This window comes from Syngnathus scovelli, chromosome 10 (assembly GCF_024217435.2).
Source record: "Syngnathus scovelli strain Florida chromosome 10, RoL_Ssco_1.2, whole genome shotgun sequence".
NCBI lineage: Eukaryota > Metazoa > Chordata > Actinopteri > Syngnathiformes > Syngnathidae > Syngnathus > Syngnathus scovelli.
Genome location: NC_090856.1, coordinates 2,828,006 through 2,842,831, shown reverse-complemented (window position 1 = coordinate 2,842,831; position 14,826 = coordinate 2,828,006). Strand labels below are relative to the sequence as shown.

The following is a 14,826-nucleotide window of genomic DNA, read 5'->3' as shown; positions in this document are numbered from 1 at the left end:
GTTTGACTATTTCCCTGGTAGCCTCAGCGAGGACTGGATTCCTCAAGGGTTAATGATCACAATACCAGGTGATGCCATTTTATTATTTTATTCCTCAATCAAAACATAAGAACACAACCAGAATAAAATCACAGTCAGATGAGAATAAACGCGTGGTTTATCAAAAAGCACCATCTAGTCTTTTCAGAATTAGAAGGCAGAATTATTTAAAAAGTTATTTTTCAAGTCATTTTAAGAGAAAAAAGTACAATTGTATTTTACAATACTAAAGTCATAACGGTATACAGTAATATTAAGTTAAAATATTAAATAAATAAAAAAATAAAATATTTTAAAAGGCAATCTTGTAAAACAAAAAGCTTATTTCTAGAGATTTATTTTCCAAAAGTTTATACTACAAGAAAAACCTAACCGTTTTAAAAATTTTAAAAAAATTGTTTTGCCTTACCTCCCCTCACATTTCTTTATTTTAAAAATGCATATTTAAAAAAAAATACCTTCTTGTACGACTGAAGCTTATTTATTCTCACAACTGTGACTTCTTTCTCAAAAAATGTTACTTCTCTAATATTATTTTTTTCCCAAAAATAGCAATTCTTGTATTTTCTGTAAAATTGTGCGCAAATTCTTTTGAACACAATAGCTAGATGTTTTTTTTTTTTTGCATTCAAACATGTCCAGCACATCATGTGACATCACCTACGTGGTGTCGGCGGGGAAGACCCGAGGCCAGTTGGTGGGGTCGAGGAAAATGGTGGAGACGCCGCTGAAGAACCAGAGTCTGGGCAGGAAGCCCTCCACCTCCCAGGTGTCCGAGGCTCGGTTGTACACCTCCACCTCCACGCCGTAATCGCCTTCCATCCCTTTCCAGTGACCGCCCGTCACATACAACCTCCCATCCAGTGACACCAGGCCGCCGTTCTCATGAAGCATGTGGAGCAGTTGGATCTACAAAAGAAGTTTCTAATGAGATCATCGCAATTTCATAGCGGAGCTTCACCATCAGGAAAAAAAATGGCACCTTCTGCCACAAATTAGCGTCGGGGTCGTAGGAGTAAACTTTCTTGGTGTTGTCGGCCAGCAGGTAGATGTTTCCTTCCATGCACACCGAGCGAGGAGACGAAAGGTACTTGGGGATGAATGGCGAGCAGATATTCATCCAGCTATCTAGGACAAAAAAAAGAACTTCAAGCACTAATGGACAAAAGTATTAGGACATAGTAAAACCCCTTTGACGTGTCCTCACCTATGACGGGGTTGTAGCACTGCATGGTCAAGGCGTTGTACTTGACGGCGCAGGAGCCAATCACGTAGAGCTTCCCCTGGCACGCCGTACACGTGAAATTGGTCATGTACTTCACGGCGGGACACGTGGAGGTCCATGTGTCGTGGTACGGGTCGTAACGCTCCACTTCTACCCGAGCTAATGTCGTACCTGGAAATAAGAGCATGGTTGGACAGCTTTGTTGTCAAAAGTATTGGGACACTTAAGTTAGCTGAAGTTCTCTCTTGCCTCCAATGACGTAGATTTCTCCGTTAAGCGTGGCTGATGAGTGATTGGTGCGAGGTCTGAGCATGGGCGCCACCGTGACCCAGCGTCCTTCCTTGGTGATGTACTTCCATGTCTCCGTGGTGGACCAGGTGTTGGTGTTGGAGCCCCGAGAGCCTCCTGTGGGGGAGACATTTTGTTTGAGCCTCAAAATGGCTGACGGGCAAACAGTGAAAGCTTCACCTGTGACGTAGACGTCATTATTCAACGACACCATGGAGAAGCCCCATTTGTTTGGATTGGGGAAATTTGGAAGCTCATGCCACTGTTCTAGAAAGACAATAAATATGAGCAAAAGTATTAGGACACATAAATGGAAGGAAATATTGAGTTGAGGATTGTTTGTACTTGTCTTGGTGTTATAGAAGGCACAGTTTTTAAGCGGAGCTCTGCGCTCTCTCGCTCTGGCTCGCTCGCCATCCTCGTCGTCCGAGTCATCGTCGGAGTCGTCGTCCAGGGAGCGACCCCCCATGACGAAGAGGACCTCCTGCAGATTGGGCTGTGGACTCTGACCGTCCACGTGAGTCATGCACTTCGGCGCCAAGTGCATCTTCTGAACGATAAATAAATAAATAAATAAATAACTGATTAAAATTTCAAATAAATATTTCCGAACCTCTATGTGGACCTTCTCCACGGCCTCCCTGCAGCCGTCCGAGGCCTGCACCAGAGCATCCTGCAACAGCGTCCCCTTCAGGTAGTCCGGGTCAAGCAGCTCCAGTCTGCACAGGCCCAGCAGCTCCGGCATGTGGTCCAACCGAGCTTCCCGCCGATGCCCGACCCACCTAAGAACGGCTTCCACCCGAGCGTGCTCGCATCGGATCTGCAGGCCATCATGGCTCAGGCAGGAGACCAAGCGGTCTTTCTCCTGGAGTAGGAACTCCTCGCTCAGCTGAACAGCCTCAAAGTTCTCTAAGAGGAAAGCCCGTGCCTTGGCCACCACCTCAGGGCAGCCGTGGATTTCTCCAAACTCCAGGATCCCCAAGCAGTTGGTCGCGTCGATCTGGTGTTGGAGGTAACGTGTGCACACGGCACGGACCGTCTGGAACTGCAACCTACTGGAGGTCCGGATCAGGCCCTCCACGTTACTCTGGTTGATGGTCAGTTTTCCCGTGTAGGCAAAGTCCAACAAGCAGCCCAGTATTTCCGGGTCCACTTCTTGGAGCTCCACGCGGGCCGCAATGCTCTCGGTGAAATCCCCGGAGAACATGGAGCTGAAGAAGCCACTGCAGAGGGCCAGGACACCGCGGTGGCACGGGAAGTCACGACCTCCGGCGCTCAGCGTTACGTCCACCATCTTGGGCTGAGAGCACAGGGTACGGAGGCCATCCAGGATGGTCTGCGGGTGCGACGGCAGGCAGAAGTCAAGGTCGTCCACGTTGCGTACCATTTTCAACGGCAAGTCAATAAAGGAAGAAGAAGGAACTCACAGAAGCACCAAGTCATTCACCTGAAAATTAAACAATTATATTGTTACCAGAACATCTATGCTAATTTCTTTTAGCTATATGTTAGCTATCGGTGACAACCAGATTAAAGCAAACATGGTTTCTTCCATTTCTCATCAATTTTTAAAAAATAAGTTTTATAGTGTATCCCCGACATGTGACTCCACCTGGTTGTGTCAACACCACCATTAAAAAACAAACTCAGGCTTCAATGTGAATTAAAACCTCATTAGTAAAATGGTAAATAGACTCACCGGGGCGACTCATCCTTCGATAGGTCCCGACTTTTTGCTTGTGGATCAACATGGAAAAGAGAAGTGGGAACGTTATGCCCAGTCACCGTGTTGTGCTGCCTTTGTGTTATTTTGGGCTCCTACTGACAAGTGACGCTGAAGGCTGAAGTCACATTCGAAATAACATGCAGCTGCTATCACACACATACACACACACACATTGTAGGGCAAGCTCATATGACCAATAAGAGGAGCCCAGCTAGCTTATGTGCACTTTGACTCATTTATTTCCTCTCACCATGAAAAACATCCATCCATCCATCCATTTTCTGAACCGCTTAGTCCCCACGGGGGTCGCGGGCGTGCCGGAGCCTATCCCAGCCGTCATCGGGCAGTAGGCGGGGGACACCCTGAACTGGTTGCCAGCCAATCGCAGGGCACACAGAGACAAACAACCATTCGCACTCGCACTCACACCTAGGGACAATTTGGAGTGATCAATCGGCCTACCAAGCATGTTTTTGGGATGTGGGAGGAAACCGGAGTGCCCGGAGAAAACCCACGCGGGCTCGGGGAGAACATGCAAACTCCGCACAGGGAGGGCCGGAGGTGGAATCGAACCCGCACCCTCCTAACTGTGAGGCGGACGTGCTACCCAGTGCGCCACCGAGCCGCCATACCATGAAAAACAATCTGCTAAATTAAGTGTAAGCACGCAAGCTTCTAGATTAGGTTCAATAACAAAAAACTTTTTTCATTGCAACATAGAAAGCAAAAAGTCCAAACCCATGTTTAATGTATAAAAATTGATTTGGCGCCATCTGGTGGCATCAATAAGAAATCGCATGGCCATTTTGGTTTGAATCTCACAATTAGGCGTTTTTTTTTTTTAGAATATTTTCAGTAACTCCGATTGTAGCACTTGTGGGTTCAGAATATTGTATATGCTTTATAAGTGTTGTGTTTGTGTTTTGGAGGAGAAAAGTTTTTGGTGCGTCTGGAATTTATCACCCATCAGGAGTTTCGCAATACCTCGGTTTGGATGACGCCCTCGAGAAAGATGGCTACAATTCTAGATCGAATGTATCGTGTGAATTATAAAAACTCGAGGAACTACTCAAAATCGAAAATTTCCGCTTCCTTCTCCTTCCAAAAGGCAAAGCTCCGGTCGATGTATTGGCATATCTCCTCGTTGCTGAACGAGGAGATGTCGGTCCCGGCGTGGAGCGAGTTCTCATCCGGGGTGGGGGTCTGCACGATGACTTTAGGGAGCGGTCGAATCTCCGGAAGCTGGCGTGTCTCCACTTTAGTCTCCGCCTCGGGTTTGCCCTCCTCAGACCTGGCTGTCGCCTCGCCGAAAAACTTGAGCTTAAGATCTTCGAAGCCGTCCATCCACTCGCGGTCGCCGGCTTCGATATCCTGGATGACAGCCTTGTGGAAGTCACGCACCAGCTCCCAGGGGAAGCTGCCCACGTGGTCAAAGACCTCAAAGCACAACAGGTGCCTCATCTTGCGCTCATCCACCGGCAAGTCCAGCTCGAGGATGTGGAAGTAGCCCAGCATGAAAAGGTCCAGGGTCAGCTTGTCGTACTCCATCGCCACGCCGTCCATCCGTGGGAGGAACTGCTCCGGGGAGTAGAGGGTCTGCTGTCTGTGGAGCCTAAAAGAAATCATCCAAAAAGAAGTTTCTGAGTCTCAATGTTGGATTTGATTTCGTTGGTAATGACACAATTCCCGGGCCTACCGTCGTATCTGTCGTGAAGGCACGCTGGAGATCATCTTCCTCCAGTTGCCCAGCATCTTGTTGACAGCGCTCCTCTGCTTAAAAAAGTGGCCCAAGGAGCTGTTCATCATCTTGTCCCGACTGCTCTCCTCGATGCTCTTCTTCCTCTCGGCGGCTTCTTTGCTCTTGAGCGTGACGGCGTAGGCCGATTTCTTCCAATGTCCCAGGAAGAGCACCACGATGCGCTCCTTCCTGAGGCTGGTGTTCTCGACCACTTCCAAGGGCTTCTTCTCGGGATCCGGTTCTGGAGTTAAGGCGGAGAAGACCTCTTCCTCCTCCGCGGGCTCGTCCTGCGTCTCAAAATTAGACTTGAGCGTCCTCACGGACACGCCAAAGCGCTGGATCTCGTCCTCGATCCTCTGGCGGCGCCCCCTGGTGGAGGCTTGCCGGTCAGGCGCCTGCGAGAAGACGCTGGCCAGCTGGCTGTCGGGCATTTTGCAGTGAGGCTGCTCGGCGAGGTCGCTCATGAGGAGAGACATGCTCTTGACGATGCCCGAGATTCGACCGCACCAGCCGGGCAGTAGCGGCGGACGTCCGGCCGGGTCGGCGAACTGAGCGTGGGCGCTGATGTTGACGATGGGCGCCGGCAGGATGTGGCGCAGCTCGTCGGCCAGCCGCGCCAGCTCCAACTCGTAGCCCTCGCCGGCGTGGCGGCGGAGAGTCACGCTGGCGATCTGCTGCTCCAGGTAAACCAGGTCGTGCTCGGTCAGGAGCTCGCCCGACGGGCCCAGGATGGCGTTGTGGGCCTGCGAGTAGCGCCAGTTGACTTTGGACAAGCTCCGACCGTTCTCCTTGAGCAGATAACCCTCAGTTAAGACAAGCGAATGATTTTCAAATATTTAAATCTCTCATAAGGTCTTCCTACCTTCCAACTTTGGTCCTCCTCATCCAACAGCCGAGCCTGAAGCTGCCTCACCATCACCTGCCGCTTCCACTCGGCGATGGGCTGGCCCTTCTCGTCGTGGCTGGGCACCAGGTAGTCCATGTCCGCCAGGTTGGCCTCCTCGGCGGGCAACACCACCATCTTGCTCTGCGGCGGGAAATTCAAATACTTGTGTAAATGGAATCTAAAATGGAGGCGGTTGGACTTACGGCTTGTCCGGTGAAAACGCCCGAAATGGACGACTGCTTGAGTGACATGATGGGCTTCATGTCGCCGAGGAGCTTCCTGTCGGCGAGGAGGTCGGGCGGCGACCTCTTTGGCTGATGTAAACCTTTAATCACTGAACACGCAAATTATCTTTGGCGTCTCGTCAGCTCCTCATATTCGCTGAACCTTTGATGAACTTACCAGAAGTGGCCGTTTGGATTTTCTCAATGTGCGGGACGATGCTCTTGGAAGGCAGAGGGTACCTGGCCGCCGCCGTCTCCTCTGTTTCGGGTTGCTGATTTGAGAAGAAGAGGTGATGTTATTTTGAGGGTTTCTTCAAAGTTTGCAGATGACAAACAACCTTTAAGGTGTCCATGATGGTCACGGCCGTTTTTGTGTCGTCTTCCTGTGCTGATGGTTCGGCGGCCTGGTTGTATCAGAAAAAAATAAAATAAATAAATGAAAAAGTGAGGACTACTGGGATATATTTGAGAATGGAGAGAGCGGCTTGATTTTTTTTCCACAAAATTAAATCCTTTTCTATACGTTCTTGATTTTTTTTTTTTTTTAATCGTTCAATTTGGCCTAGTTGTAAACACTCTTCTCAGTCATGTGTCAAATTTACAAGCCATATTGTATTTATTTTCCCTTTACAGGCACTTCCAAAAAAAATGTCTTCATCCCTCCACCAAGAGGAAACTCCCTAACAAAATGCATGTCGTTTTTGCTTTTAATTATCTTGACACATCGACAACAAACAAAACTCTTGATATGATGAATGAACAACGAGAAGGAAAAAAAAAAAAAATCATTCTCAGATGACAAGACCTAAAGGAAAAGCATGCATGGCGGTTGTGTTGAAAAATTGTCCTCATGTGCTCCGCCGTATCACGTTCCGCCTTGCGAGCGCATCGGCGACTCCACATCAAAGTCCAAAAACCGAGGGGGCTGGTCCTCGCCGCTTCCTCTCACGCGGCGCTACGGCTTCCCCGAAGTTGCGCAATCCCCAAGAGATAAACAAGAAGAAGAAGGGAGGAGGAAGAAGAGGAAGAGGAGGAGGTGGTGCTTCCTGGGTGACCCTTCTCGTAACAGTTCAACGTCTCTGTGCGAGCCTTTAATTGGACCCAGTGGCAGCCAGCATTTGGTTTTCATCAACGCCACCTCTCAGCTGCTCCGCACTCACGCAAAGACCCCGATCACGACACATCGGGAGTTCGCAACCTCGGCTTTCCCGGTAGTCCATTTCTCCGGACGGATCGAAAATCAATCACAAGGGGGCACTGAGTCCAAATGACAACTATGTGAACCACTACGGTGATCCCTGACGTCGTAATATCTTTGCAGAGGATAAAGAATACATGACTATTGCGAAATGATCTGTCGACACGAGTTGCTCCATAAATTGTGTTTCAATATGCTTAAAGAAGTTAGGAGAGCACGAAATGGACCGACCTTGACGTCAGCGGTTCAGCATCGCTGCTCGTTGAAGATGTGGCAGCGGCACGGCTGCTTCAACACCGGCGCCGTCTGCGTTGTGGCCGAGGGCCCGTCAACAATAAAGCCGGTGGAGGACGGCGTGAATAATTCAAGGTGGGGAAGGATTGGGTGGCCGCTAATGTAGCTAATGCGAAAGGAGCGCTGGCACGGAGCGGGTATCAACGGAAGCTTTCGAAAAGAGATATTTTATCCCGTGGCATCCTCCTGATTTTTTTTTTTTTTTTTCCACCGCCGCTCTGGACTTGACGGGAGTGGAAAGACAAATGACACCGTCACGCCTGGATGCTTCAACAACAACAACAACAAGCCACCAACTAGTCGGGTCTGTAACACTTGTGGTTGGCTGCTCCCAATTTATTCTGTCTCCATTTCTTTACTTTCTTATTTACCGATTCGGCCGATATCAAATTCTCCAGCTGCCCGTCTAGGCAGCGAACTAGTTGGGATGAAACCACTGGTTTTGCTAGATATTTCTGCCAAATTGTTTAAATTCAATAAAATTTCTAATTTTGCCACCAATCCAACTTTCCTCCTTTAATCAACTTTTTTACTTAAATGAGCAGATGTATTGACAGGAAGTTGGCAAACTCATTGGGCCTGAATCAACTGCGCCCTCTAGTGGCCATTCATTGCTCAGTTCATTTCCTTCTTTCAACCGCAACCCGTCTAGGCGACAAATAAACCAGCCCTCTTTCACGCAAAGAGCCCGAAGACACCTGGAGAGATGTAATTAAAGCTCAGGTGATCTTCAGTAATAGGAGGCTCCAACTCAAGAGTCTTTCTTGAATCTTGCTCCTTAGTTGGATTAAGTTGCCGGTTCCAGGCGGTGAAAAGCGTGAAACCAGAGCCCCGTGGATCTCGTAACACAGCTCGCTTCAGTTTATTCGGGGCCTTCCACCTGAGAGGAGCGGGGGGGAAAGCTGATAGGAGCCCTCGCCCGGCGCTAATTACCCCGCCATTGTTCTGGGGGTGGCGAGGCACGGATCTCGATCTGCTTCTTCTTAACTTATCGCCGGCTCCCGTTGGTGGTGCGGGTGGTCCGCCGAGACACCTGGGAGGCTTTAAGGTCTGTCTGCGGACAGCATTCCCTGATTACTACGCCGCCCTTTGATCGCTTTTCCGGGGGGGCGGGGTCGTAAATCACCAAGACGCGGCGGCACAAACTGAGGGGCTTTTAAACTTTTTTTTGTTTATTATTCAAGACCATTATAAAAAAGGACGTTGGAATTGCGGTTGCAATGAATTCCACGGAACCCTTGATCCTTATTTTTTACCACATAAATTTGATCGTTTATAACAGATCACAAAAAGATAAAGGGATATTTTGGGTAGAAATTTCTGGATCAATCTAAAATGCACCTTTAGAGTATCCGTGAACTTTATTTGATCTTCTCTAAACTTGTGTTATGTTCTTAATTTTCTATGTAAATGCCAAAAATTTCAACTAGCATTGGCATTCAACACTTTGAAGCTTCTTTTTTTTAAAAATGAATTGTTCACTATCTGCCAAACTTCTGTTTGCTGAGAAGCGAGATGAGTTCACAGCCACCGCACAACGCCCATTTCTCACATTTTTGAACGCAAGTCAAAGCAAAAAAAAAAGTTTGGGCACTCAAAAGTCAAGCTGTTTTTTTGCTAGCAGAAAACAGTTTGGAAATGTTGGGACACAATGGAAGCCCCGAAACAAAAGTCCTCCTTCGTCCAAATTGTAGGCAACACCAACGCTCGCTTTCATTTCCCGGCCAACAAAGCTGAGTGACCTCAGTGTCACAAATGGAGAAAATGATGCGAGATGCTTCCAGATGTTTTGCTTTTACCCCACAAGCCTCCCTTCCTCCCTCCCCGCCACCGCCGACCACACCAAGAAGCAGATGGTCAGCGCTGAAGCAGAGAGAACTTACGTGCTTCTCGTTCGCTCGCAGGTATCTGGCGCACTGCTGGTGTCCGTTGTAGTGGGCCAGCTGGGCAGGGGTGAACCCGTCCAGATCTTTGTCAGATGGGTCGGCTTGGCTGGCCAGCAGCCGTTTGCAGCACTGAAATATGCAAAAATGATTTACAGCTACTATTTTATTTTTCTTTAATTAGCAATTGTGCCCTCCTCAGGCTTTTTTTGGAAGAGCTGAGTATTTTAGCGGTGTTTTCCAGTTCAGTATCTTTTATGCTTCTTTTCCGTGTTGCCACATTTAGTTCCAAATTATTTGGGTGATAGATTTGAAAAGGGCACAAGGGTAAAGGCCAACCTCGATCTCTCCGTTTTCAGCAGCATCGTGCAGCGGCGTCCCACCCCACATATCCTTCAGGATCTTTGCCCCGGCGCAAAGCAGCCGCTCCAAGACGCAAGCGTGCCCCCTGCTGGCGGCAAAGTGCAGCGCAGTGGCACCGTCCCGGTCCTGGCAGGATGGCTCCACGCTGGTGTGGCTCAACTGGCATGGCAAGAAAAAAATGGTTGATATTTTGAACGTGGGATGTTACCTCGACTTCTACCCACCAGCCAGGCCACCACGTGGACGTGGCCCATGTGTGCGGCGGCGTGCAGGCAGCTCATCCCGTCGTGCGCTCTCACGTGCACGTCTGCGCCGCAACGTTCTACCAGGTACTCGGCAATGGTCACGTGACCCTCCTGGCACGCCAAGTAGAGCGGTGTGGCACCTGTAGACATCTGCCGGCTCACACACCTGAAATGATGACACAGATGTTCCATTCATGTCGTAGCAGTTTTCCAAAATTGATGCTGACCGCGGCGCGTGGCCAATGAGGAGCTCCACGCAGCTGAGGTCTCCGTTGAAAGCGGCGTAGTGAGCTGCCACGGCGCCGCATTCGGTTTCCGCTTCTTCCAACGTGGAGCCGCCGACGGACATCAACCAGTGGACCGCCTCCACGCAGCCGAAGCGGGCGGCCAGGTGAAGGGCCGTGGCTCCGGCGGCATCCCGGTCCTACAACAACAATTAAAAAAATATTACGAGATGGAAAAGTAGACCACACGAGAAGCTTCAATGTATCGTAGCTCACCCCAACGTTGCATCCCGCCTCATCCAGAAGCCACCTCAGCTCCCTGACGTTTCCCGTGGCTGCCGCGTCATGAGCCGGCGTGGCCCCGTTGGCGGCCCGGGCGTCCGCCGGAAGGCCGTGCTCACTCACTAGAAATCGGAGGCACTCCAAGCGGCCGCAACGAGCCGCGTGGTGTGCCGGTCCGGCGCCTTGAGTGTCCACGGCGTGCGAGAGAAGACCACGCGTGGCCAGCTCCCGTAAGGCGTCCACGTCGCCCGCCCGGGCCGCTCGGATGGCCTGGTGGAGAACCATGGTTAGTTATGGGACCCGTGGAGCTTCTCGTAGGGTAAACGTTGTCTCCGCCTACCTTGGTGGAAAAGTGACACCTGAGAGGCGGCCAGCTGGCCGGCGTGAGTGCAGAGGGGAGTCGAGCCAGCCGCTCGGAAAGGTAACGAAAGATTGACCACATGCTGACCCGTGGCAGGACAATGATACGTATTTTCATAAACAGACCACCTACGTGTTTTATTGCATAATATTTATTCAACGACTTGTTATTCCATTTAAATAAAACGATTTTGTTTCTATAGAGCTGATTCAAGAGTCATTGCGGATTGCCTGCCTGTGATCACGAGGCTTTATTGGCTGCGCTCCAGTCGCTTGACGGCCTCCTGGAGGTCTTCCACGACAACGTCCACGTCCTCTCTGCTGGTCCTGCGGCCCACGCTCAGCCGCAGGGCGTTGGAAGCTACCTCGGGGGCCACGCCGCAGCTCAAGAGGATGGGGGAAGGCCTGGTGAGCCGTAAAAAAAAATGTTGGCCTCTAATTGAGTCTTGAAAATTGCAAAAATGTTCTAGCTGTTCACTAGCCTAGCCACAAAGCTACGTTACCTGTCTCCGTGGTCCGAGTGGCAGGCGGCACCCACGCTGGCCAGCAACTTCTTACAGTGGGACAAAACTCGCCAGCCTGAGGCAGAACGAGACTGGTTTGTTTTTTTGTTTCGTTTCTACACAGCTCAGAAGGTGATCAATAGGACACCTTGTAAGGTCGGACCCAGGATGGACACGTTACAAGTGTTAGGCAGACGATCGGAACCGTGGAAATGGCTGTTGAAGTGCAGCTTGTCCTTGAAAGCGACCTGTAAACACACACAAATAAAATTAACTTAGGGCAAAACTTTTTTAATGTCATCGTCGTTTGCTCATTCTAAAAGCAAATCGGAATTTAGTATTCAAACTAACCTTGAGACGTTCCTCCAGGTACTCCCTTACATCCAGCATGTGACTCTCGTCGTCTGAGAGGCGAGCTGTCACCAATTCAGCAGCCTAGAAGACATTAAAAAAAAGTGACAAATATAAAATCATGTAATAAGAAATATCAACATTGCCGCATAGAAAAAAAAATACACATAATTGAAGAAAATATGCCAATCATTAATCATTGGCAATCAGCAGTGAATGAACAATACTGAAGATAAAAAAATAAGTTGGCAGAATTGTTTGTATTATTATTATGATTAATATTATTCCTTAAAACATACCTTTCCCAGTCCAGCAATCATTGGTGTGTTTTCTGTGCTGCCATGTTACAAAAACAGAAAAGTTAGTTAAAAAAAAATACTTTGATGTTGCAGTAGTTATTTAAGAAATATTTGCACACTTTCATTGAAAAAAAAAAGTAAAAAAATGACAAACCCAGGTCGAAAGTTCCTCTCCTGCCCGCCGCCAAACAACATGGGAAAGAGTGGCGTTTTCACCCCGAGGCCGTTTACAAACAGCGCACCGATGCGGGGCCCGTAAAACTATTAAAAAAATCATAATCATCAAATCAAAACTGATTATCAGCTGCTTTTATGAGAAATGCTGCCTACCTTATGACCCACAATGGTGAGGAAATCAACACCCAGGTCCTTGACGTCCACTGGGATCTTCCCCAGGGCTTGAGCGGCGTCCGTGTGGATGAGGACACGCACACGCTCGTCGTGTTGCTTCGCTGACCGGATGCGCTGCGAGATCTCGCGGATGGGCTGACACACGAAAAGAAACAATCGCTTAGCTACCACTTTTAATTCTTGGAACGCTGCTTGAAAGCAAAATGGCCGACCTCCTGTGTATTTTTGGACATGGGTTCTTTTTTTGTGTCATTCGTGTAACTTTTTTTTACCATGATGACGCCCGTCTCATTGTTGGCCAGCATGATGGACACCAGGCAGGTATTGGGGCGAAGGGCTGCAACCACGTCGTCTGCCTCCACGCGACCCGTCTCCTTGGAAACCGGCACAAAGGTCAAATCTGCAATTGAAAAAATCTCTTAATTGTAATGAAAAAAAAATGAAGGTGAAAATCATGGAATCCATTTCCCCTTTAATCCAAGAGCAGTTTAGTTTTGAAACTCCAAATTCTATTTCATTGTTGCTATCCTCATACCTGCTTTGCCTTCCTTCTTCAGATGCTCGGCCACCAGTTTAACAGAGTCGTGCTCCACATTGGAGGTAATGATGTGCGGAAGGATTCCAGCATCTCCACAATGGTGGCACCAGAAATGCTTAATGGCGGTGTGCAGCACCATGTTGTTGGCCTGGAACGATTTTTATCATTCGATTTTTTTCTAGATCTCAGTAGGGAAATGATTGATATTACCTCAGTTCCACCAGAAGTGAAAACGATCTCCTCAGAGTTGCCTCCAACCATTCTCGCCACGTTCTCCCTGGACTGACTAATAATGGCCTGCGCTTTCTTGCCTTAAAGAAATTGAAATTAATTTGTAGAAATCCTGAATGTTCTTCAGCTAAACAGTTTGAAATTGTTCCAATAAAAATAAATATTCGGGAAAAGTAGCTTCACCTGCAACATAGCTGCTGCTCGGGTTTCCCCAGGCGTCCCGCATGGCCTCGTACGTGGCCTGGATCACTTCAGGTCCCACCGGGGTCGTAGCATTGTAGTCCATGTATATTCTAAATAAGTATGATAATTAAGATAAGCATTATGGTCGACACATGACGATTTTGACAGTCCTACCTGTCATGGCTCTTTTCAGGGTTACTGAACTCTCTTCCGTGTCCTGGGAATGTGTCGCCATTGGATTGATTGGACATCTTCTGGGGATGAAACATTTTTCAGTATCCATCCGGTGATGGATGCAAAAAAAGCTGAAGTCATTATTGTATCGATAAAATAAATGATAGAGTTAAGAGATATTTGAATTAAAACAGATTACAAACATTTTTGTTTTGGAGTCATTTTTATTATTTTAATATGGAACTTTAATTTCACTGAAAATAAAACCTCGATAAAAAGGGGGGCGATCGGTGAACCCCGATAAGAGAACCCGATATTTACTGCTCCAATATGGCGACTGTAAACGTGCGTGCGTCGCTGTTACGTAATCCGAGCGCGCCCCGTTCAAGATGCATTTAGGGGAGGAAGTTGAGGCAAAATATCACTAAAAATTAAAATATAAAAGGAAACAATTATTTTAACGACGAGTCAACATAAAAGCATATTAAAAATTTGTTTACATTACAGATAAATGGAAAATACGTGTTTTTTTTTATTTTTATCAAACGTGTCATGAACAGTCGTTGATGATGACCCATAGTGAAACTGAAACAAATATTTTTTTTCAGTTTCACAATGGTTCTATCTAAAGGATAAAGCTAAGATATGATTTAAAAAAGGCACAAGTAATTAATTAGCGAAAAACGTCATATTTTAAACGAGTTTCACCGGTCGCTACAGTTGCTGACGTGCCGCGAGTTCTACTTATACCTGCTAGCATAATTACAGCCATGCAATAGCAGTACAATATGTTTATAATTTAAAAGATTTCGGTGATCATCTTCATCTCTCACCTTGTCAAGTGATGTCAAGTTGTCCCGAGGATAGTTTTATTGCGTCTCACTCGCGTCAATCATCTGCTAGTAAAGGGAAAGCAGTGAGGACACCAGAAGACGCTGCGCCTATCGGGTTGCCAGGTTTGATGAAATCAGTAACGCAGTCGCTCCGTTGTTACCACCACATATTAATTTAATCAATGTGTTCGGGTTTTAAAGTATCTTAAAAGTAGTCAAAATATACCGAATGGACAGTATATCAAATCTTTACTAAAATCGGAATATCCAGAATTCAGATAACGATTTACGACAATATCTGAGTGGTGGTTGATTTCCAGATCTGGCAACTTATCTCAATTATTTTGATAAGTGACTAAATCATTTTTTAACAAATGTATTAAAAGAA

General features: G+C 47.8%; 3 protein-coding genes across 7 annotated transcripts; all 3 read right to left on the bottom strand.

Moving 5' to 3' along the window:
• Window positions 1–72: 72 nt before the first annotated feature.
• klhl30 (kelch-like family member 30) lies at window positions 73–3,415 on the bottom strand. 4 transcript variants are annotated; one of them, XM_049723132.1, is made up of 9 exons: window positions 3,252–3,411; window positions 2,980–2,999; window positions 2,166–2,888; window positions 1,898–2,102; window positions 1,733–1,819; window positions 1,514–1,669; window positions 1,247–1,435; window positions 1,022–1,167; window positions 73–948 (listed from the first exon to the last, which is right to left on the bottom strand). In XM_049723132.1, the coding sequence occupies exons 3-9, from the start codon at window positions 2,844–2,846 to the stop codon at window positions 700–702; spliced, it is 1,713 nt and encodes a 570-aa protein (XP_049579089.1). In that variant the 5' UTR covers window positions 2,847–2,888; window positions 2,980–2,999; window positions 3,252–3,411; the 3' UTR covers window positions 73–699. The 4 variants fall into 4 exon arrangements, with proteins under 4 accessions (XP_049579089.1, XP_049579086.1, XP_049579085.1 ...); XM_049723129.1 differs by having other exon boundaries at window positions 2,178–2,999; window positions 3,252–3,412; XM_049723128.1 differs by having other exon boundaries at window positions 2,166–2,999; window positions 3,252–3,410.
• A 499-nt stretch (window positions 3,416–3,914) lies between these two features.
• Window positions 3,915–11,098, bottom strand: espnla (espin like a). Its single transcript, XM_049722848.2, has 12 exons — window positions 10,956–11,098; window positions 10,610–10,885; window positions 10,337–10,533; window positions 10,089–10,275; window positions 9,841–10,023; window positions 9,502–9,633; window positions 6,465–6,530; window positions 6,305–6,398; window positions 6,106–6,236; window positions 5,879–6,043; window positions 4,975–5,804; window positions 3,915–4,890 (listed from the first exon to the last, which is right to left on the bottom strand). The coding sequence occupies exons 1-12, from the start codon at window positions 11,091–11,093 to the stop codon at window positions 4,344–4,346; spliced, it is 2,946 nt and encodes a 981-aa protein (XP_049578805.1). The 5' UTR covers window positions 11,094–11,098; the 3' UTR covers window positions 3,915–4,343.
• scly (selenocysteine lyase) lies at window positions 11,087–14,593 on the bottom strand. 2 transcript variants are annotated; one of them, XM_049723289.2, is made up of 13 exons: window positions 14,439–14,593; window positions 13,606–13,685; window positions 13,432–13,541; window positions 13,228–13,328; window positions 13,015–13,165; window positions 12,752–12,879; window positions 12,459–12,614; window positions 12,283–12,389; window positions 12,129–12,165; window positions 11,830–11,913; window positions 11,627–11,726; window positions 11,479–11,554; window positions 11,087–11,380 (listed from the first exon to the last, which is right to left on the bottom strand). In XM_049723289.2, the coding sequence occupies exons 2-13, from the start codon at window positions 13,680–13,682 to the stop codon at window positions 11,227–11,229; spliced, it is 1,281 nt and encodes a 426-aa protein (XP_049579246.1). In that variant the 5' UTR covers window positions 13,683–13,685; window positions 14,439–14,593; the 3' UTR covers window positions 11,087–11,226. The 2 variants fall into 2 exon arrangements, with proteins under 2 accessions (XP_049579246.1, XP_049579253.1); XM_049723296.2 differs by having other exon boundaries at window positions 13,606–13,682; window positions 14,439–14,591.
• Between the last annotated feature and the right edge of the window lie 233 nt (window positions 14,594–14,826).